Source organism: Acipenser ruthenus, chromosome 5 (genome assembly GCF_902713425.1).
Source record: "Acipenser ruthenus chromosome 5, fAciRut3.2 maternal haplotype, whole genome shotgun sequence".
Taxonomy (NCBI): Eukaryota; Metazoa; Chordata; class Actinopteri; order Acipenseriformes; family Acipenseridae; genus Acipenser; species Acipenser ruthenus.
In genome coordinates, this window is record NC_081193.1 from 24,678,857 (window position 1) to 24,702,441 (window position 23,585).

The 23,585-nt window shown below is 38.6% G+C and overlaps 1 protein-coding gene across 1 annotated transcript; it reads left to right on the forward strand.

The window, feature by feature from the left end:
• The first annotated feature begins 686 nt into the window (after positions 1 to 686).
• Positions 687 to 23,010, forward strand: LOC117403377 (calpain-2 catalytic subunit-like). The gene is made up of 21 exons (XM_034005490.3): positions 687 to 1,034; positions 3,902 to 3,971; positions 7,782 to 7,900; positions 8,192 to 8,325; positions 9,190 to 9,358; positions 9,679 to 9,762; positions 10,054 to 10,139; positions 10,974 to 11,048; positions 12,123 to 12,283; positions 12,477 to 12,646; positions 13,111 to 13,122; positions 13,872 to 14,083; positions 14,906 to 14,942; positions 16,074 to 16,139; positions 16,783 to 16,840; positions 17,260 to 17,324; positions 18,043 to 18,111; positions 18,863 to 18,941; positions 20,238 to 20,354; positions 22,030 to 22,088; positions 22,495 to 23,010. The coding sequence occupies exons 1-21, from the start codon at positions 798 to 800 to the stop codon at positions 22,513 to 22,515; spliced, it is 2,100 nt and encodes a 699-aa protein (XP_033861381.3). The 5' UTR covers positions 687 to 797; the 3' UTR covers positions 22,516 to 23,010.
• The last annotated feature ends 575 nt before the right edge of the window (positions 23,011 to 23,585 follow it).

Below are 23,585 nucleotides of genomic sequence, written 5' to 3' on the forward strand. Positions count from 1 at the left end.
GTTTAAAAAAACAGTGCAGCTTGTTACCCTGACTTTTTCTAATTTGCTTAAATAGGCATAACATGTTTTAAAGTACACGCTAGTGCTATGTTAAACTTCATTTATTTGGCCGCCATATGTTGGAAAAAAAAAACATGTCAAATATATATGGAGCATCCCTGAGTGGTTTTGAGGTCTGTTTTGTGCTATAAATTATTATACAACTTCTCAAAAAGACGCAGGAGAATGAATCCGGATTACTCAACACAATGAATAAAACTTAGTATTCTAACTCACTAGTAACAGAGTAATAATGATAATAATAAAAAAATTCAAGTCTTAAATATAAAAAAGAGAAAAGGATATTTCAGGTACTTAAAAAAGGTAGAATAATTGATTACAAATCAATTATCAGGACGTTATATATAATGTGTGTGTATCTTACTGTACATCTATGGGTTGAATAAATGCAGGGGTAAAAGTGTGGAATAGCCTCCCCAAACGAAAGACTCATGTGCCAAGAATGTACTGTGATGTATTGTGGTAAAGCACCTCACAAGGTAGATATACAATTTACTAATAACAAGATTAACACTGTTGTCTTCCAGCTTGGCTTTTACAGATTGACAGCCCTGTAGCTAAACAGCAGAAGCCTCTCCTTGACCTTTCAGTTTACCTGACTGGCTCCACCCCCTGTGCTTACTGTTAGTCCTGAAGCAGTATAAGTGAACAGGTACACTAGCAGGGGATAGCCTAGCTTAGATACAACACACAAACATACACACACTGTTAGTCAACAGCCAGCGTGAGAAACCAGCATGTCAGGGATTGCATGTCATATTGCCAGTTGTAAGGCTCGAGAGGACGGCCATGGCACAAACGAACAGGCAGTGAAGTACCTAAAGCAGGACTATCAAGTGATCAAGAAGCGGTGTCTTGAGTCTGGATCTCTCTTCAGCGATGATACCTTCCCTGCTCGTCCAGAGTCTCTGGGTTTCAATGAGCTGGGGCCATATTCAGCAAAGACCCGGGGAGTGAAGTGGATGAGGCCAAAGGTAAGAAACTGTTACATCTGTTTAGTGGGAGTACAGGGGATTGGCGTAAGCCTTCCCTGTGTACTGAATATTCGCATATGTTTATATGATGCAGAAGTTATAATTGATATGATTCCACCCAATACACACAAAATAATGGAAAACGCATGTTTTATTGGGCACTGAAAAACTGCAACTGGGAAATTACCAGGCAAATAAACAATCACAAAAGCAGTCAACTGTAAGGTGTTGACTACCTGTAAGTCTCAATATGATTGTTTGAAATTCATTAGAAGCTGCTGGAGAGGTTCCTGGAGGAGGGGATTGCTGCCTTTGTGTTTTCTGTACAGTACTGACTGTGCAACTCCTACAGTGGTCTTGTATTGGGCACACCTTGCATTCCAGAGGGAGTTACCACCTGTTATTTCAGTACACAGTTGAGCGACAATGACCTTCGCCTCTTATTGATGGTGTAGTGTGCCGCAAAAACAAGATGACGTTCCTGAATGTTAAAATTGAACTAGTTTATAATTCATTTTAACGGTGATATCCAATATGGTTTGTAATGTATAGGTCCAGGCCCAGATCCCTTTGTTTAAAAAGAAGGGACCACTATAGACCCTTTCTTTATTTAGGAAACTGGGAATGATGAATGATGAATAAACAGTGAGATTGTACCTCTTGAATATTCAGGTTTGATGTGAAATGCAGTTTCTTTATTACTGGAACAATTAAGAGTTTTCTATTTCAGCACGTGGCCCAGGTTTCCTGTATTCCTGTATTTTAAAATGATTATGAGGTGGGATGTAAGGCACTATTCAATCAAACTGACAAATAGGAGGACACACACCCCTGATTTAGTGATTTTATAACTTTATAAGCTCTTTGTTGAAAACTCACCTCCTTGAAACCACTGTGTGCCACATATTTACCTGCTAAACAAAATGTATATACATTGTATATTTATACCTTTCACATCAAAGAAGTTCCTTTGCTTTTTAGTTTTTTATTGCATTTAGAAGGACATGGTGAAAGAATATTCTTTACAGCTGCAGCTGTTTAAGATGCTTCAGTCGAATGCATATAAAAAAGCATACAAGTCCTATTGAGGCAGTTCTGTCCTGTTTTGTTACAGTACCTACCGCTAGCTGTAACTTGTTTTTCTTCTTTCTGGTCCCTTTGAGGCTTCCATAGGGATTGTTGGTTAATTGGGTTGGCTTTTGTTGCAAGGTCAACAGTATAGAAGTCCTTCTTTAGAATGCACCTGTGAGGTGACTCCAGATTGAATCTGATGGTGTTCCCAGGTTTCAATGGGCTATGGAGCCTGAGGCATTTAGATTTCTTAATTACCTGGTTCAACAAAGCTGGTAAATAAACAAAATAAAATAAAATAAATAAATAAAAACATTATTAGACTTCAACATTTGTGCCTTTTGGATGTTTTTTGCTTACTTAAAATAATTTTTAAGGATCGCTTTGGGGTATAAGGAGCCAATATCCCTATAAACTTATAGGTTCCCCCTGGACTGTGGGTGTGTTTTAATGTGCACGCTATGAGAAGCTTCTGGCTGCTAGGCATGACTCAATTGCAAAATAACATGCAGCAGCTGAGGTTTGGGCTTAATACCAAACACCAAAAGTGCATCTCAAAGTGCACTATATTTAACTTTAAACCAACTTCTCTAATGTGAGAGGGAACAAAATAATTTCCCATTGATTATTGGGGGTTGAGTTCAAATGAATACACCACCCATGTCAGGGAAGGAGAAACTCACTCCCTTTACTGTTTTCTAACAGCCTCTAACCAAGTGTGACTGATGGCAGTACCTGAAGGTGTGCTTATTTGCCACCGGAAAGTCTGGTTACATCAGCCTTACCTAGTATGGGGTTGTTAGAAAACACGAAGTGGATCACTGTGCTTCTCTGACATGGAGTCTATGGAGAATCCTGCAGCTGACTTACTACCCAGTGATGTGCTTTTCCTGTGGTGTTGTATGGAGGTAAATTACATATCTTAAGGATGAGTAACATACAAAAAGTGGAAACCTTAAACTATGTGAGTCATTGTCATAGAGAAGGTCTTTTTTTTAACCAATATGAAGCAATTATACATTGCACCAGATTCTGACACCCACTGTGTATCACAATAATATTGTTAAATGTTTTAGTCTACCATTGCCTGAAACAAGTACCTCCCACTAATTGCACACAAAAAGGAATGCTCTTAAGAAAATACAATCATTAAAAATAATTTGTTCGAAAAGTTCTCTTTTAAGTGCCAAATGGTTGGGCTGTGTTTCCATCTCCACCATAAAACTGAGCTGTAAAAAGTTCCCTTACACTGTTTCAGTATTGAATTGGGGATGCCACATATTCCATCTGCACAGGTAAACCACTCTGGTCACACACGTCAAAGATCAGCGGTGACTTGACCTCGTACATCAATCCATTTTTTTTTGTTGTCAAGCCATTGAGACGTGCTTTAAGATTATATAAATGTGGTCATAAAAAGGGGACATATTCAGACACCTTCTCACCATGTGGGGCTCGTGGCACCCCTTTTGCTCAATCCTACGTGGGTTTATGTGACATCAACCACAAATAGAGGAAACTCCTCCATTCAAACAGGTGCGCTTGAGCTTGAATGACCCTTATACTGTATGTAAATAAAACAACTGACGATATTGATAGTCATTGGTTGCTAATATCAAGCTTTTTTATGTATTTATTTATATTTATTTTTCAGGGTTTTTTTTTCATATTTCATATTGCCTTTTATATTTCAAATGGACTCTTAGGGTCACTTCCTCAAAGCATTTTGCAGAGACAGATTGTTATGGAGTAACTCCATATGGAGTAAAGCTTTCTTTTTTCTTTTTTTTTTTTAGGAGCTGTGCTCCAATCCCCAGTTTATTGTTGGAGGGGCCACAAGGACTGACATCTGCCAAGGAGCCTTGGGTAAATCTAATCCTATCTTCAGCTAGTCCTTGTCAATCAAACATAGTTACTCCTGTACATGTTGCCATATGGTAGCTCTTATGAGAATTATCAAGGTTTTAATTATAATCTAGGCATGCATTGTTAGCCGTGCCATTGTGATGTACTTTGTACCATTGCCAATATTTACCTCAATGTGATCAGGGAACTACAGCTGTAAAGTCCCAGTTTTCATCTAACAATGCTGCTGAATCTATTCTTATGTTGTGAATTATTATTATGTGGATTGGAATAGAAGTATGTGTGTTGGTGATGTTTACTGTACCACTAGCTACATTGATAAAAAAGAGTACACTGGGATCCAAGTATTGAATTGCTCACATTGTGCTTGGTGCAGTCATGAAAATGTGCTGCTTCCAAACTTGATCACACTCTTTTTTTTTAAATTGTCAAACTAAATAGTTTTTTTTTTTAGACCAAAGTAGTTGAAATTAGTTATTTTTTGCAAAACTTTTTTTGGCACAACATTGTCACATAAACAAACTTGTGTGACCACCGCTTCTCCCTTCTTCAGCTGAGAAAATCTGTTAAAGATAAAACTATTCTCTTTGCCACTCGCTGCTGTTATTCATAATAATCAGAAAAGATGAACTCATCATTATCCTGTGTGGTGTGGCAGCCCAGTTTAGGCTTTGCTCAGGTGCCTGTAGTTCCTGGATTGACAACAAGAGGCATAGAGATTGAGCATTGACTTATAAGATTCCTGGTAATTGGTACTTCATGAGAAACACGTGAAGTAATTTAGGATCTATGTTTAAGGACGATATTTAATCCAGGAAACAGGGGCAGTAGGGAGAGTGCAAAAGCCTATGTGGCGTGAGCTTTAGGGAGAGAAAACCAAACAGTGAGTCTACAAGAAGTGTGTAGATATTTAATGTGTATGTAGTATAAATCGAATACTCTGATCGGTTGACTTCCTGTGTTGACTTTGCTGTCTCAGCCTAGTCAGCAATCTTGTAAACACTGGGAGTCCATGTTTTGTCAAACCTACTGTATCAGGTGACATGGAAGGTGCATATGAGTTTACAAAAGGAAACCTTATCTTGCTGTGTAAATGGAAACAAGGAAAGCAGAGGTGTAAATCACACCTGCATGTTTTATATGAATTAGCTCCTTAGCTAACTATCTGAAAGCTGCATTGCTATATAAATTGATTCAACATTGTTTGTAACACATAGAAGCCGTACCAATATTATAATTTTGTAATCCCCTTTTAGAACATAAGAACATAAGAACATAAGAAATTTTAGAATGAGAAAAGCCATTCGGCCCACCTTTGCTCGCTCGCTTAATGCAAGCGTGGTCCTTTAACACTCAGGAGAGGAAAAACAAACAACCCTAACCAAGTTAGTAGGGGACCACCCTGCCTCCAGGTGGCTAGCTAAAGGTCTTATTATGGTCACAGAGAGGGTCATACAGTATTGTTCATGACAGCATCCAGTCTGTTCTTAAAGGATCCAATAGTCTGTGCTTCAACAACTCTGTACAGCAGCCTTTTCCAATGGTTTACCACCCTTTCCGTGAAAAAGCTCTCTCCCCTCGGTTCGGAATATGCCTTTCTTCAGCTTCCACCTGCACCTGGGTGCAAACCGGAAGTAATTTTAGAATAAAATTATAGTTTTTTTATTACAAATCATGACATTTTTAATTACACCTCTTTAGGGTCCTCATTAAAAAAAATAGGGACCCTCATGCACTGACCGTGTTCGTCTGTCTGTCCATTTGTTATACTCTACAGGGTGGACATCATAACTCCCTTGAATCAGCTCAAATCATCACTAAACTTTTATCATACACTCCTGGACGTTTATAGATGATACAGATTGCATTTGGCTATAATCCGATAAGCTCTCAGTTTTATTACAAATAAATAAATGAACCTTTCAAGCACTGTAGCCTACGTTTATTACTAGATTATGAGGATGCACTATTTTCATATTTTCCTTTTATGAAATGTATACCTTAATGGCATACAGTATGCACCTTAAATGGGACATTTTAATGAAAGAAAGTGAAAAACGCAAAACATAGCAGTACATGAAAAACCCTAACTCTCTGTGGATTGCAAAAGATGGTAAAAATTTTACACAAAAATGAAGTCTTTCCTTGATGACTGTTTGTTGCATTAATCCACAGGTCAGCTTTCTTTGCTGTTCGTCAGAAAGTGAATGTTGTTGGCATTAGCTTCAGGAGACGGTGTTATTACCTTGTTTACTGTAACCCCCTCCCCCCATTTTAGATTTAATCATAAAACACTTTGTTTTTACTTGCACTATGTACCAGTTTTATGATGCTATTCAATCAATTCTCCAGACACAGGTGGACACCCCAAATACACCCCATACGTTATGTACCATGCCTCTACAAAATGGATGCAAGGGAGGGTGGTTTGTGCATATGAAATGTTCCTCTGAGCTAATTAATTTCAGACATTACTGTCCAGACTCTCATGTTCTGGCAGCAGAATACACAATATAAAAGTGTTCTCAGTTAAATGTCCCTTTTTGACAACATTCCTACTGTCAGTGTGACCTTGGGTGGGTTTAGGGCATGGAGTAACAACAGTGTGACTGCATTGCACAGAACAACAAACAACGACTGACTGTGAGCCTTTGTTACTCTGTTGTTTGGTTATGTGTAAATACCTGTTCTATCTTCCTCTGAATCATAGGGTTTTTGCTATATTAGTGTTGCTTAATCTCTTCTTCCACAAAGTTTCACCTCCCTCCCCCAGGGGTTAGGTGAGTCCTATTTCATGCAAGTGACTCAACTTCCAAAAGAGATAGAAACATTCATCAGTGTTAGTCTAATGCAGACTCTAATTGTTTCCATAAAGTAATTCTCCCCAACCAGTACTAATCTTTTTTTAACAATACGACACCAAAGTACTTAAAATAACAAAGCCTGTTTGTCCGGTTGTGACAAGTACTTTCTGCCTTCTGTTTCCAGTTACAGCTTATTTTGAAACTGTCCCTGCATACTGATTCTTTAATGGTACTATAATACACGTACAATAAAATAAATATTTGCTGTGTAAACATGCATGGAAATATTTGGGGTAGGGTTAAAAAGATGAGTAGTGCAAAGTGAACTAAAAACACTAGGTTCAATTGAGGACTACTTAAAAGTAGTTTAAGATTTGAAGTTAACAGCCCATGATTGTACTGAATATTAAAGGGATAGTTTATATATACATCTCTTTACTATTTAATTTCTTACCTGTTTAGTCTCCTATTATGTGTGTTATGCATGATTTTCTATTTCTCTGTTGCCATGTTTACTAACAATTGCAGCAAAAGGCTAATTGTGGTGAGGTGTGATGAGGAAGCATATTATCGTTGCACTGTGTGCACTGAAGCCCATAGGTGAAGCACTGTGTACTGAAACTTCTGCAACACTAATGCACTTCCCTACTTCACTTGCTCACAATTAGCCGTGAAGAGTCATTTCATAAGCCATTCCTGATGGAAGCGTTAGTAACTAGACAACGCTGCAGTTAAACTGCTGCATCTAAGCAGAAATAACAGAAGAGAATCGTACAGAACACACAAACTGTAAAACCGGAAAGGTCTCACTATGGACATAAACTGTATTAAATACAACAAATGTTTGTGTCTAAAAAGTATACATGTACTATGTATAAAATCAATGCAGTCATTTTGATGGAATGTATATTTTTTTTAGTAAACTTTTATTTGAAAATGTTTCTCATGTTTCATGTTTTAACATTTGTTTAATATTTGACTATTCATTCATGTGTGCCTCCTTCAGGTGACTGCTGGCTCCTGGCAGCCATTGCCTCTCTGACTCTGCAGGAGGAGATCCTGGCCCGAGTTGTTCCCAGCGGGCAGAGCTTTCAAGAGGACTACGCTGGAATCTTTCACTTCCAGGTCAGATGATGTAAAGGGGGGGGGGGGGGGGGGGGTTACTAGACAGCTGGAATACATTTTATTGTAGCATCCAGTGCCTTTTTCTTGAAAGATCACATTGTGTATTAGATTAATAATAATTTAACAGGTCATTGACAATAATAAATAGTCAACAGATCTATTTCTAAAACCAGACAGGTTCTTACATAGCCAAAACATATATAATATAAAACAAGGAAGTTTACCTAAATAAATATTGTAATAGATATGTCTAACATACTAATAGTTTACTCATATGTTTCCTACTTTCAGTTCTGGCAGTATGGAGAGTGGGTTGACGTGGTGGTTGATGACAGGCTGCCCACAAGGGACGGAGAGCTGCTGTTTGTCCACTCAGCCGAGGGGTCAGAGTTTTGGAGCGCCCTGCTGGAGAAGGCTTACGCCAAGTAAGTAGGCCTCACTGGTGTGTCATTTGTGTCATTGTTGTACAGTACAGACATATAAAAAAAAAAACCCTTTCACACTAGCATGATCTACCCGGGTCAGAACCTACCTGGGAAGGACCCGGTGTCATGCGGGTCGGGTACGCGATTTCACACTGCTTTTGATAAAGCAGGGTTGACCTGGGTGACAGACGCAAGTAAACAATGCACATATCAATGCCCCAGAAGCAGTTTGTTACAGACGCTTCCATCCAAGCTTCTCTGGATTGAACTGTCGGCCCAAATGTTGATTAGAGCAAACGTTTCTTCATCACTGCTGCAATATGGCTCATGCTGTAGTTATATACTACTTTTTTTGTGTGTATTTTGTGCGACGGGGAGGGGGCAAGTATTTTTAAGAAGGACAAGTAGATTTTTAAGAAGGACAAGTAGATTTTTAAGAAGGACAAGCAGATTTTTCTAGCATTTTGTCCCTTGGACAACAAGTTTTTTTCAGAAATTAGCCACCCCTGTAGCTGGAACGATTGTGCTACAACAACAACAAATGTACAGAGTTTATCACAGTTACACCGGTGTGTTAGGAGTCAAGTGTGTTAAATCAATGCCCACACTCACCCAAAAACTCAATAGGTAGTGTGTGAACTCTCGTTGACCGGAGCCAGAGCTCACCGTATACGGGCAATCTTTGAGGTGCCAGTTAATGTCACATTGGTAAAATACCAGAATGGTTGCAGGAAATGTTGTGTTTTTAACACTAGTATTGTATTATCTTCTGGTAGGTCTTGTTTAGATGGGTAAAGGCAAAGCTCTTGCTGGTATGAGATGTAGAAAGCAATAGTGATTTACACTTGTTTGGTTTGTGCTCAGGGTCAATGGCTGCTACGAGGCTCTGTCTGGCGGGTCCACCACTGAAGGCTTTGAGGACTTCACCGGTGGCATTGCGGAGATGTACGAGCTGAAGAAAGCCCCGCCAACCCTCTTCAAAATCATCCAGAAAGCCTTGAAATCAGGATCCCTTCTCGGATGCTCGATTGATGTAAGAGAAATAAGACTTCGTAATGGAGATTAGAGATGCCAAATGCCTGAATGACGTTTTACAGTGTGGCGCCTGTAAAAATGGACTCCCTCTCGTTTCAGAAACAATCAATCATTCAGCTGTTTAGCAAATCAAGCCCTCCATTAACTTTCAATGATTTAAAGGAGTGCTGCAAACCTAGGTTTTAAAGAGTGTTTTCTTTTGTTGTAGTTCAAACTTGCTGAACAATAATAGTTAAATGGCTTGCCGTGGACAATCTGGAGGATAGATTTTGCCACCTGAAGCTTGTCGAGCTTACAAACTGTGCGTTTTGTTTGCAGATCACCAGTGCATACGATTCTGAAGCTGTCACCTCCGAGAAACTGGTGAAGGGCCACGCTTACTCCATGACTGGAGCCGAAGAGGTAAGACTGCAATTTAATCTGCAGTAATTCTTCGAGGTGTGTACTGACATAGAAGACTGATTTGCTGTCTTGCCTGTAATTCTTATTACACAGTATCAGATTTCTCATAGCGTGGAGAAAAAACCATGTCACCTTGAAACATAATACCAACAATACTTGAAGTAGGAACAGAATTTGATACAAATTCATTTCCAATTTTTTTTTTAATAAAACACACCTGGTCCTTAGTCTGCTAGTAGCTGACACCTCAGGTATGGGGCTCACTGCAGTACTGCATTGTGTCTCAAACAGGTCATCTATAAAGGACAGACAGAGAGGCTTGTCCGGATCAGAAATCCTTGGGGTCAGGTGGAGTGGACAGGAGCCTGGAGCGACAAGTAGGTTTTACACAGTCATAAATTGTTATGACGATGATGATGATAAATTTGGTTTTAAAGAAAGACGAGGAAAAACACAAACACAACTGTTATCAAACAATATCATTTAGAGGGGAGGGAAGACAGCCTGAGTTTCTAATGAATTAATGTGTGCATCACTGTCCCCTTATAACAGTTTACCATGGAAACTTATCATTTACACTGCTTAACTACAGTTTGATATGCTTTCACCAAGTAGGGGGTTTCCCTGCAGATTAAGTGTAGGCCTACAAAGTGGAATGCATTATCAGCAGCCTAGTAAAGAAGAGTTCTAATGTATGTTTCAAAGTGTTCGGTGGCCACCTCTAATCAGTGTCAGACTGTGAGCGAAAGTGCAAGACAAAATACACGATCAGCTTCATCAGAGGTAGCTACCAAACTTATTATAAGTGATTAACTCTGAATAGAAAACAGACGAAAACCTGATATTAACATACCTAATCTGTTTTTATAAAACCAGTTGTGATTTCAACGTTTCAATTGCTTTGCCATTGACATTTGAAGTGTGAGCGCTATACTGTCGGTGAAATTATAGGTGTCGTTGCTGCTAATTGGTTACAATGGGGAGGTGACTTATAATGAGAATTTCAAACTTTGCTTGTCATTGGAAAAGCATTTTAGGTTATTTTACTGTAACTACACTGTATGCATATTACCATTGCTTAGTTAGGAAAAATCTAAATCACTGAGATATTTAAAATTTATGTGCAGGACTTTGAACTGGCATCACTGTATGATTGTCAAATAGCCATAGCCCCTTGAACAGCATTGAACTGAAGACCCTTTCTCTGTTAGCTCAGGGGAGTGGGACTGTATTTCACCCGATGAGAAGCTGAAGCTGGATAATAAAGCAGAAGATGGAGAATTCTGGTAAGATGTGTTTTGTTTATTTAAAAAAAAAAAATCCTTTCTAAATCTATTCCTGGTTCCATTTTCATAGATAGAAATGAAAGCACTGAAGAGTTGTCACAGTATATAAATATATGTAAATAAATAACTTACACATTCTAACATTATTTCCCAACCTCGTACATCCTGTTTAGCTGGTTTAAGATCCTGTTAACTTTAATGAACCGTTTGTTGTAGTTGATAATTAGACAAATAATAAGGGACAGTGCTTGCCACACTGAGTGCTGCAGTTAACACCCCACGCTGCTTTAGCCAGTCCAAAAATGTTAAAGTTCCTATTAGATCAATATACAGTCCATTTTTTATATTTGCCCTACCAATAACTGCTTTGCAATATTACAACAAACTTTTGTATAGTCTGTCTGCTGTAATTTAAACAAAACTTGCTAATGCAGTTGCTAAACTGGATTCCTACTGCAGATTTACTGCAACACTGCTATGTCCAAAAAGGTTTTTTTATTTCATGTATACTGGTTGGCACGCATCTTTGCATTGTGTTTTGTTATTTGTTCCTATTGCTCATGTACAGTACGGAATTATTTAATAATTAAGCTACAAAGGGTGGCGTGCAATGGTGCATTGCGCTTGAGGGTGAGCTGCTGAAAACCATGTGGGATCTTCAGTAGCATACTTAATTTATTTATGATGCAAACCAAGGAAAATGTAAAAAAGACAGCAATACCAGGAAATCCACTGTGATAAAGGACAACAAAAAAAACATTAAGCGTCAGTGTGCCTGTCACGGTACACTAGTTTTAAAATTGGTCAGTAATTAAGAAAGATTGTTTGAACCAATGGGTAAAACTACTTCCAAACTAAAACTGTTCTGTCTCAAGTTGTATTTTCTGGAAAGTAACCAATGCACCAACATAAGAAGTTAGGAAGCATTCTTTGCTCAAAGGTTAGCATGGTTTGTATCAAGAATAAACATTAAAAAACCACATCTGATGTTCAGAAAAAGGAGAAAGTGAAATTCGATTCTCTTGTATTTCCTGTGGTCTTGTTTATTATGCTTCTTTCTCTGGTTTTGTTTAGGATGTCCTATAAGGATTTTGTGAGCCGTTATTCAAAGCTGGAGATCTGTAACCTGACCCCTGATACCCTGAGCAGCGATGAAGTCCACAAGTGGAGTCTGTCCCAGTTTGAGGGGCAGTGGAGGGTCGGCTCCACCGCTGGGGGGTGCAGGAACAACACTGGTACAGTATTGTTCAAGAACCTCATCAAATATTCCCTTAACCGGTGACGTTGAGTAAAACCTCCTGATTGTTGTATATGAGTAAACAGCAACACCATGCAGCTTCACAATTAAAAATAAAAAAAACATTACTGGGTGTGATTATTTTCTTCAAGAGAGGTAATTGACTCCTGATATCTATTGCCTTCCTCCAGCCACCTTCTGCTCCAACCCTCAGTTTGCCATCAAGCTGCTGGAGGTAGACGATGACCCTCATGATAATGAGGTTGGCTGCACCTTCCTGGTGGGACTGATGCAGAAGAACTGCAGGAAGGATATGAGATTGGGGCGGGACCTGAACACCATCGGCTTCGCTGTTTATGCGGTATTGTTACAGGGTTATAGGAAATGGGAATGTATGAGGGTCACATTTAATTGATATAAATAAGCACCACCTTTTTTTTATCAACCAAATAGGAGTGTTCCATATTTTTACAGACAGAAATGCACTACAGAGACTTGCACACACTGTTAGATGTTTGATTTTCATAAACTTGGTATGAAAATGGGTGTCAGTATTTAGATGTGCTATAGTTTAGATCAGGGCTGTCCAATCACAGTCCTGGAGAGCCATTGCACTGCAGGTTTAACAGTTGAAATGAAATCAACTACATTGAGGCCTGGTTTATTCAGAGCATTTAAACAATTTAAAATGTGGTTGAAACAAAGAGCTGGACTGGAAATGACATCTCTGCCCACATATGGCAATTGAAAAATACTGAACTATAAAGTAATGTTTGTGTGATATTTAATATCATAACACTGAACACATTTATTTTTATCTTCCAGGTTCCCGATGAGGTATGTAAAGTGATGAAGGCTCAAAAGACTAGAATATGGCAATTAGCCAGGACAGGAAGGTAAAACAGGAAGCAACAGTTAGCAACAGTTTAACAATTTAGCAATATAGATGCTGACTTTCATAAGAAATCTACATTTATCTGTGTGAATGTGCTATAAAATGTGGAGATTTGTGGTTTTTTAAGTTGGATCCCAGGACCTTGCTAACTGCATGTCTATGATAGATAACTAATATATTGAAATTAAAACATGGAAAACAACTGTAGTGCAATGTTATTATACCAAGCTAGCTGACACTGATGTAAAAATTGAGTTTTAAATCAAAGGCACCATTTAACATTATTAAAGTGCAGCAAAATTATGATTTTTTTAAATTCTAAGTTACGTGTAAAACCTCTTATCTATCAGTGGTTTTGAATGTTTACAGAAGTATTTAGACAAAGCAATTTTACAAACTCATACCTGGTCATGTATTTCTTTTAAATTGAAAAGATTGTTTTTATAGCTTGAACAAACCTTCACGTTGTCCTGTTCCGTTTTTAGCACAAAGCAGCTTTAACAACAGATAAGCTTCAGATATCTGCAATCATGTCTGCAGCGTTGAAAGAGTTAAAAAGATGTGTTACATATTCTTCAGCACAATGCTCTACTTTCTCTCACTTAAGTATTTTTAAAAAGTAGTGGGGAGAGCACAGATGCAATAAATCTGAAAAAGATACAATACCCCCCCCCCCCCCCCCCCCCCCCAGTACAAGGGCCGCAGCAACATCCGCCTGGGTCCTGACGTCCTCTTGAGGCAGCGTGCTGTAGGCATGAGCGACACCTTCATTAACCTCAGGGAGCTGTGCACCCGCTTCACCCTCCCGCCCGGCGAGTACGTCATCATACCGTCCACCTTCGAACCGCACAAAGTTGGAAACTTCGTCATGCGGGTCTTTTCTGAGAAGCAGGCTGAAGCAAGGTGGGTGTCAACAAGACTGGGGTTTACAGTACTTGTAGACAAGCTAACAAAATAGTTCTGTATATTTTCTCTGCCATGCATATTAATTAATTTGTCCACTCATTATATAGGCCTCAAAACTGCAGTTTTGAGAGAAACACATATTTTAGTAAACATCTATTTTCATTTTAAAACATGATATCTGGTACTGTTCAGGTTTAAATAAATCTGTTTGCAAGCTATGCTTTTAGACTGTCTTGCACTTCCTGGGTCAATTCACTTGGATGTGGAAATTGTCCCCACCTCTTCACTGGCTCCTTTTCTGTCAGTAACCGTCAGCTGCTTCTCCTATTGACTGACATGTTTTCAGCCAGTAACAGGCTTTTACCCAGAAGACATTGCTCTGGTGAAATGATCAAGGAAGTTAATCAGTAACAGACTTCCTGGATGGCATTGCTTGCAAGCAGACATTTATTTAATCGTACCAGATGTCATGTTTTAAAATAGAAATAGATTTTTGCTTGAGCATTTGAGACCTCTGTAGCTAATGTAAGTGCAACATAGGTGAGATTTCTGTCATTATTTTGTTAGCTACTATTATTTTAAGGTGGTTTAGGTCAGGCAGTGGGTTAATGTACTCAGGTGTTACCTGTGGGGCCTGGGATGTATTCCCCATTCAAATGAATTTGGAAATCTAATTCCACCAAACCGGCTCTTAATTCTGCACTTATTGAATGGCAATAGAAAGTGCTTCATCTTGAGTCCGTCGCCCCCTATACACAGATTCATTGAAAAAAGGATATATTTATAATTAAATAATCAATTTGTCCACCTTTTTTACAGTCCCATGGATCATGCTATTGAGGCACATGTGCATGAGGTAAAGAATGCATTTTGTTCTTTTTCTTATTAAACTATGAATTGGTTAAAACTCTTTGAAGTGCCAAGAGACCCATAAACCACATGCAGCTGTATTTTGTAATATACATCACAATAACTGTATCCTCGTTAAAAGCAGCCCTCTGTGCTGCAGAACCAGATGTATTGTGGTATAGTCATGTCTCCCATTTGTTAAGTTGATCATACGGCTTCCCTGGGACAGTTTGGCACAGTTAGTGTTTAGCTCATATCCTGTTGGATTTAGGGAGCTTTTACCTCTTTTCTTTAAGAGAAGCAGGACTACAAGTACCAGAATACAGGTTACAGAAGTTTAGAAAAAAAAGGATCAGCCCTGTGAAAATGGGCAAATTCACTAAGGCACAGTTTAGGAATGAAAAATGAAATAACCAAAGTTTTACCACATAATGTCATACAACGACCAAGTAAACAACAATATAGCTGTATATAGCTGTATTACAGGACGTAGATGATAGCGTGAGGGACAGAACGGTTTGGGCTTCAACTTCAAGGGCTTTGCAGCTGTTTAAGAAAGATGATGATCTCCCCAAAAAGTCCAGGGATGAAGATTTGTAATGGCTGGAGTTAGTAAAACCAGTTGACCATGGGTATTTAGCTCATAGTAGGTCATAATGAAAATTTTTGGTTCCCATTGTATTGTGATAAAAATCTGTTGTTCCTTCACTTAATTCAGGATATTATATATTTCAAATTCATCGCTACTGCTGCGTCTTGGTACCTGTGTAGTAGTGATTAGAACTAAGGAAGCCTGAAATCAAGTATAACAAAACAAACAAATCAAATAGTTTTTAACTATAGAAAAAAGGGATGGGGGCAGAAATGTATTTTAAAGGATTGCTTAGCTCCACTTTAACATGCAGTTGTTCAGACCACTGCCCTGTAGTTCAATAATTCTTGCAGCAAAACATATAGGTATTGTTTTGCCTGCTTTTGGATGATAAGGTGCAAATAGCCTTTGTGCTTGTGGCCGAGTATTGTGCCAGCTTCAAAGCAGGACCTCTCTTAGCAATATGGTCATGTGTGTTTATGTAGTGTATGTACTGTCCAAGACAGTTGTTTTGTTCTTATAAATCACAGCCTTTTGTCTCCACAGCCTGAAGTGGATGAAAAGGGAATCGACCCCCAATTCAGAAAACTGTTTGTACAGATATCAGGAAGTGTGAGTCACATAAAGAACTTGTACTGAGGTATTTCTGGTGGCTGCTGATATTCAGCCAGCTGGCAGTCCTTCTCTGGTTAGCAAGGAGGTGTGATGTTCACTAGAGGCAGATAATTGTATGACAGCAACTGCAAAATTCTTCATCTAGGGGTGTGCTGATACTCATACTTGCCTTCATAATTGCCTTTAAGAAGTATTTATTGGCAAGTATTAAATATATCCATTAATTAATGTGTTATCCTTCCCTCACTTTTACAACAGAGTACCAATCAATGGCAATTAACTTCAGCATTTCCTCTCATCCGGGGCACTGACATTTTTACTGCCAAAATGCATACCAAGGCTGTAAGTTGCCAATTAATATTTTTGGTACAGTAGTAAAAATGTCAGCACCCTGGTTGAGAGGAATTTTTGCTTTTAAACAATGCAGGACTTAATTGCTATTGATTGGTACTCAGGTGTAAAGGTGAGGGAAGGACAGCTTTTGTTGTTTTGAAATTAACACATTAATGAATGGATTTATTTAACACCTGCAATTACGAGTAGGAGTATCAGCAGACCCCTAGGAATGACCTTGTCTAAATGGTCTCACCCAGTGATAGGGATTCATATTACAATTACATATTTTTTTATTTCTTGACAGGATTCAGAGGTGTCTGTCTTTGAACTTGTTACAGTTCTGAACAAAGTAATAGCACAGAGTAAGTACAACATATTTGGGCTTTTAACTGGTCATCATTTGCTTGGTTACCCCCATTCCTCAACTGAGAACATTACTTTGTAAATTTAGAAGCACAGGGACCTGTTGACAGTATTTATAGAGTTTTTTTGTCATTTTTGATACTGTTCTAAACCAGTTGTAGATTTTTGTTAGCTTCTTTAACAACTTTTTTGGGAGGGTTTAAATATCAAAGTTGATTATTTAAGGAGCTCAATCCTAGAGAGGAGATGTGGTCAGAGAGTGGAAATAGGTAGGAACAGTGCAGATCCACCAGCACTTTGCTTTTTACTGATAACTAATTAAAACAAACGCTTTGAGAACTATGGGACAGTCAACAGTAGTATCTCAAATACAGATGTGGAAGGCAAAATCAATGAAGTTCTGTTTTTGTTTTTTCAGGATCTGACGTCAAGACTGATGGTTTCAGCGTGGAGACCTGCCGCCACATAGTCAGCCTGCTCGATGTATCCTTTTTTCAGCTTGAGGACTTTCTTTCTTTCTCTTTCTTTTGTTTGTATTTATAAAATACGATAAAGGAGTCCCTGAAGAGGGGGGGGTTCAGGTTTAAGTTCTTGGCTATGCCAAGTTGGCAGCATCTCTGGGGATCCCACAGGGAGCATCACTTTGACCCTGGTGCATTTTAAAATTCAAAATATTATATATATATATATATATATATATATATATATATATATATATATATATATGATAGTTTCCTTTTTATGCTCAAAAGGTGATTGATTGGCAGCCTTGGAGACTGAGGTCTTCTCTCTGCATCTGCTGAACAGTGCTAACAGTGGTATTATGAGCTTCCCCACATTCACATTGGCCCTCAAAAGTGCCTCCTGTTTGCCCCGGGGGAACCACTGTCATAAGGGAGGGAGCAGTTTGTGCCCATCCAATACCATTTGTCTCAGACTTCGTAAGCTAAAGGGCCTGTGCAATAACTCATGTACTGTTTGGTTATTTTGTGCATGAAAACAATGTTGCAAACCTGAAATAAACTACCGGTACTCCAGTGAATGTACAAGCTTGTATATGCCCCTAAAACATTGGACATTCAGTTATGTATGGCGTAGTTCCTAAATTAATACTTTTATTTGCAGACAATTAATTAATTTGTGATCAGATCAATTTTAAATGCTTATCCTAGCTAATCACACTGACCTTAACAGTCTTCAGAAAGATGGAACTGGTAAGCTAGGCCTGGTGGAATTCGCCATCCTGTGGGAGAAGATTATTAAATACCTGGTAAGGAAAATGTTGAGACCCACTGTTCACTCAGGGTCTTCCAGGTTTCCATAGCTAAACTGCACAGCACCTAAGAGAGAAGCACTTACTGTACAGTAAATATATTATAGACGGTCATTTTGCAGGGATGGAAAAAAAGACTCCTATTGCATAGCATTTGTACCCCTTCCAGGTTTTAATATACGCTTGATCAGCCACAGTGTATACTCTACAGTAGGTAACATGCCCAGGTGTGTCTTATTAAACTCCTAGTAAAACCAGGAATGTGATTCTTATTTCCATCTTTGTTTTGAAATCCTGGCCAAGAAAAAAAAAAATAATCACGTGGCCTTTCTCTAATTGGATGGCCCTTGCATGTAGTAGGCCAGTAAGTTATCTATACAGGGTCAAGGGTCAGCAACAACAAACAAAACTGAATGTTTCAACCTGGGAATTCCCTGATGCTTGCAGTAGTCCAGCTTTTTCAGGGTTAAACAGTTCTGTATATATCGGTGGTTTTCAATAAAAAGTCATATCAACATTATCATAGTCTGACCTGCTATTATGCAATTATTATTATTATTTATTTCTTAGCAGACGCCCTTATCCAGGGCGACTTACAATCGTAAGCAAATACATTTCAAGTGTTACAGTACAAGTAATACAATAAGAGCAAGATAAATACAATGACTTTGGTTCAAGCAAGTACAATTTGAAGACCTAATCCAACTGCATAAGTGATGACAACACTAAACCGTTTTCATGTGTGCAGAAAATCTTCAAGCAGTTTGATTCCGATGGATCTGGCACCATGAATTCCCATGAGATGCGAGGAGCTCTGGCAGAAGCAGGTAAAAATATTCTGGAAAACAGATATGTTGCAATCTCACATAGACCTCTTGAACTTGCCTTGAAGTGCTGTGTGTAAATGCAGAATATAATGTTTACTGCCTCAAAATATAGTGTGTGTGTGTGTATATATATATATATATATATATATATATATATATATATATATAAACATAACATAATTTGGAGGCTTTAGAATCCTGGGGGGGTTGGGAGATCTACTCCATCTTGGTGAGGGTGGCTGCAAGAGGCAGCCATCTTGGGAATGTAATTGGGTAATTAGCTAAGGGGCTAATTAGTAATGGAAACACCTGGGCACACTTAGCCCTGCATAAAAGGAAGGGAAATGCCATAGAGAGGGGTTGTTGTTTGGGTGTAGTGTGGAGGCGAAGGCCTGTGTGAAGTCTGGGTGTGTGCAGACCTGAAATAAAAGGTATTTAATACTTCTACTTGGGTAAGTGTTAGGGTTTTGTGACCAGTAAACTGCTTAGCCATCCGCTATAGTTAGAACTGAAGAAAAGTTTCGTTTTAGCACTCCTGGAAGGAGTTTGGCTTTTTGTTTTGTTTGATTTATTTTGGTGTAAAAATAAACATACAGGTACCACCCTGTTCAAAACTTACCTGTGCTTGTGGAGTGCTGTTATTTCTCAATCCTGGTCCTGGGCGACCACTGCCCTGCTGGTTTTTGTTCCAACCGAGCTCTCAATTACTTAATTGAACCCTTAACTGAACTAATAATGAGCTTAACTTGACTTTTTGAGTAGCGTAGCTTGTAAAAAGTTGGAGAATTTGTTCCTTATACAATGCTATACCTAAATTGAAATCTCCATCTGCTTAAAATTTTAAAAAGCTCAGATTAGGCAAATTTAGTTCAATTATGTAATTGAGCGCTTGGTTGGAACAAAAACCAGCAGGGCAGTGGTCCCCCAGAACCAGGATAGGGTACCACTGCACTAGAAGATGGTGGAAAAGATCCCAGAAAATGGCACTATTACTACAAATGGAGGACTTTTGTCACTAGATATAGGTGGACTGGTGTCATTTAAGTTTGAACAACGTCAGTCAACCGAGCTATTTCTACCACACTATCTGAAGGTGGAAGCTGAAACTTGTAGTTAAATATTTATCATAACCTTTTTTTATGTATTAATTACTTTTTGTCTTCATCAAGTATTTATAGTGATTGAGTATCCTTATTCTCCTTGGATATAGAGCTGCTTTTAATTCTCTCTCTACTTTTTAAATATATAGAACAATATACAAACTAATACTTTATAAAAATGTAATTATTCCTCTAGGTTTCCGTCTAAACAACTCTTTGATTCAGCTTATTGTAAGTCGCTATGCAGATGACCGCTTTGCCATCGATTTTGACAACTTCGTGGCATGCTTTATTCGACTGGAAATGCTGTTCAGTAAGTTTTATTTTATTTTTATTGAAACATTTTTTTTTGGCTCCAACTTGATGAACAGAACAATACTGGACTAGGGGCCCAGTTAAGGGAGTCTAAGTGTTAATTTGATACCAATACATTTTGCTCTACGTTCTTCCTGATTCTTGCATGAGAATATATAACCATCACAATATATCTTGGCTGCCAGAGTGCCCTGACGTTACCCCCATGGAGTTCAGGCTGAAGTCCTGGGCAGTGGCTCCAGGTGCCTTAAAGACCCAGTTAATGAGATTATTGACTGGGGAGAATCCCCAGCAGCTGGAATCTGAACAGTCAATTAGCTCATGTTTCACCTGTTGGTCTGCACACTACAAGGCAGGGAAATCCCCTCCAGAACTGAGTTTGTATACATGCAGGCCAACACCGATCTGGATTTAGAATATTAAGTATTCTGAATTCCAATACCAGGGATGTAAATCAGGTATTCAGCATCCAGGAGCTCAATTCAGAATCTGTGGTGTTGGAATCCATAGGATGGAATATACCCAACTCAATTCTGATTCGATACCGAAAGTGAAACCCATGTAAATCTGGTATTGAATCGGTGCTCGCGTTTTGCTTATTCTTGAGTCCCGACACCCACCAGCATTTGGGTTGTTTAGCAACAAGCTGAGCATCATGACAGTGACAGAAATAAGGGTTACTACTGGAGCAATGAGGATACTACTTGCTTCCTAAATGTTGTAAACCAAAATAATGTAATGGCAATCAGTGGGCACATCTTCACAGAGCTAAAATGGAACATGCGTCCTCTGAAACGTGCTGCTGCCAATCCGTCATTTTTCACACTGCGGATCCACAGCAAGGCCACCAGACCCATAGTGCAGGAGGACAACACAGATCTGATGGCTCCACTGCAAAACCACAGGCGCCCTATCGGCCACAGGGGTCGCTGATGCGCGGTGAGCAGTGGATTCCCCTGCCGACCTAAGCCCTCCCTACCCGGGCGGCGCTCGGCCAATTGTGCACCGCCCCCTAGGAACCCCCGGTCACGGTCGACTGTGCCATAGCCTGGATTCAAACCTGCGATCTCCAGGCTATACTTTGCATCCTGCACTCCACGCAGAGCGCTTTTACTGGATGTGCCACTCAGGAGCCCCTAAAACACTTTAAGTTTTTCTTTCCCCACTAAAGCTCACATCTGCAACAATTGGCCATAAATACCATTTCACCTGATATAAGCAGTTTGTTAAATGTCTCTAAATGCCAAAGTCTACCAGAACTATGACTTTAATGGGGGTTAAGTCATTAAACATGCTCATTATTGTATCTAGTGCTGAGTATTCAGAATACCAAAATGCATCGTGTAAACACAGATGAATTAGAATTCCAGTTCTGTACGGATATCATGTAAACAGTATCTATGTGAACACAGTCATTATCTCCTACCTCAAATGGTACAGGTTTACACTGATGATCCATAGTCAAATACCTTGGGCTAACCTTACTTACATTTTCAAAAAGCTAATATTTACTAAATAATATTTGGAAAGAATTGCATCTGGCACAATCATTCTAACTAATGTTAAAACATCAATGTAAATGTTTTATCTCATCATTGATACAAATGTGTTACTTGGCTGCAGATGGAGATTTATATTAAATACATATAATAAATACATGTTTTCATTAACAGAAATGTTTAAGACTGTTGATCATAATGAAAGTGGGACTGTGGAACTCAATATTAACCAGGTATGTAAATGACAAAATAAAAGCTTTTCTTTTCAACTTTCTCTGTCATGCTTGCTATTTATATGTTTCAACACTTGTGCGAATGGAACTAAAAAAAAAAAAAAAAAGTTGAGACATGTCCTTTTACACCTAAACCGCATCACATTTCAATAACCGGAATTGGAGAAAATGAATCCATGGCTGTGCTCAATCAAACTTGGCTTCAACAGGGGTATTTATTTAGGCATTTTCCATTTAGCACTAAAACTATCGCTAAATACAATTACCAATAACACATTTATTCCATTATGCAATACATTTTGCAATAAATGGAGCACTATATTCTATGTTCATGTGATAGATAGTAATGTCTCTGTACAGTCAAACAGTTACTGCATTAATCTAATACAATTTATTCTTCCCACAGTGGCTGTCCCTTGCAATTTAACTGTGGCTTTTGGAGACGATCTCTTCTGAGCACCTTGTAGACACTTCTCTCCTTTATCTTTTTAAACGGGGAGGGGGTGGTAGAGAATTATCATTAACATGTTTATTAAGACACATGTCTTAAATGTTGTTGAAGCGGACACCCTGGGATCCTTCAAGAAGCTGCTTGATGGGATTCTGGGATCAATAAGCTACTAACAACCAAAAGAGCAAGATGGGCTGAATGGCCTCCTCTCGTTTGTAAACTTTCTTATGTTCTTATTTTTGGTACATTTATTTTCAAAGTAAACTTTTATACTTGCTCAACAAAGGAGATTCCTTATTCTTTTCAATTGGTTAAACTGTACTATGCTTGTGGAATTGACCGTTGGTAAGGCTGCTGGTGGCAAGATTTGTGCTAACAATAACATTCATGTTTTGATTTGAAGACTGGAATTCTGCACTCCTTTCTGTTTTTCCTTTTGTTTACTAGAAATAAATTTTGAATGAACATTTATCTGGTGTGATTCTTACTATTTAGTTATATGGTGCATCATTGTTTGTATTAACAGTAGTATTTGTTTTTGCATTGTACAGTATGGGATCTATACATGGTGGTCTGACATTTGAGGCAGTACTTTTAAAACATAGAAAAATTGTACTGAGCTCATCACTACAGTTATTTGAGTTGATACAATCTGCCACTATTTTAGAATTGATCCATATATTGGTGTATATGGATGCCAATATAAGGAGAATCCGTTTTCCATTAGAGAAAACATTTATTAGGCTAAGTTTCAGAATCTGGGGTCATAAGTAGAAACCCTGTCTGTACGTCAATTTTGCATGCAGTGGAAACTGTACAGGTCTTGGTGATCAACATTTTCATGTTACTGTTGGCTCAAACGTTAACACAAAAAGGTCAAACACTGTACTTTGACACATTGCTCTGACATATACAGTATGTAAAAAGAATGACTTTTTGTAGCTATGAAAACCAAACCTAGAGAATGTAAGTATTTCTTTATTGTTGGCGTTGTCATGCCTATAGGCTATACTGTTTGCTTAGAGGTATTTATGATGGCCATAGTT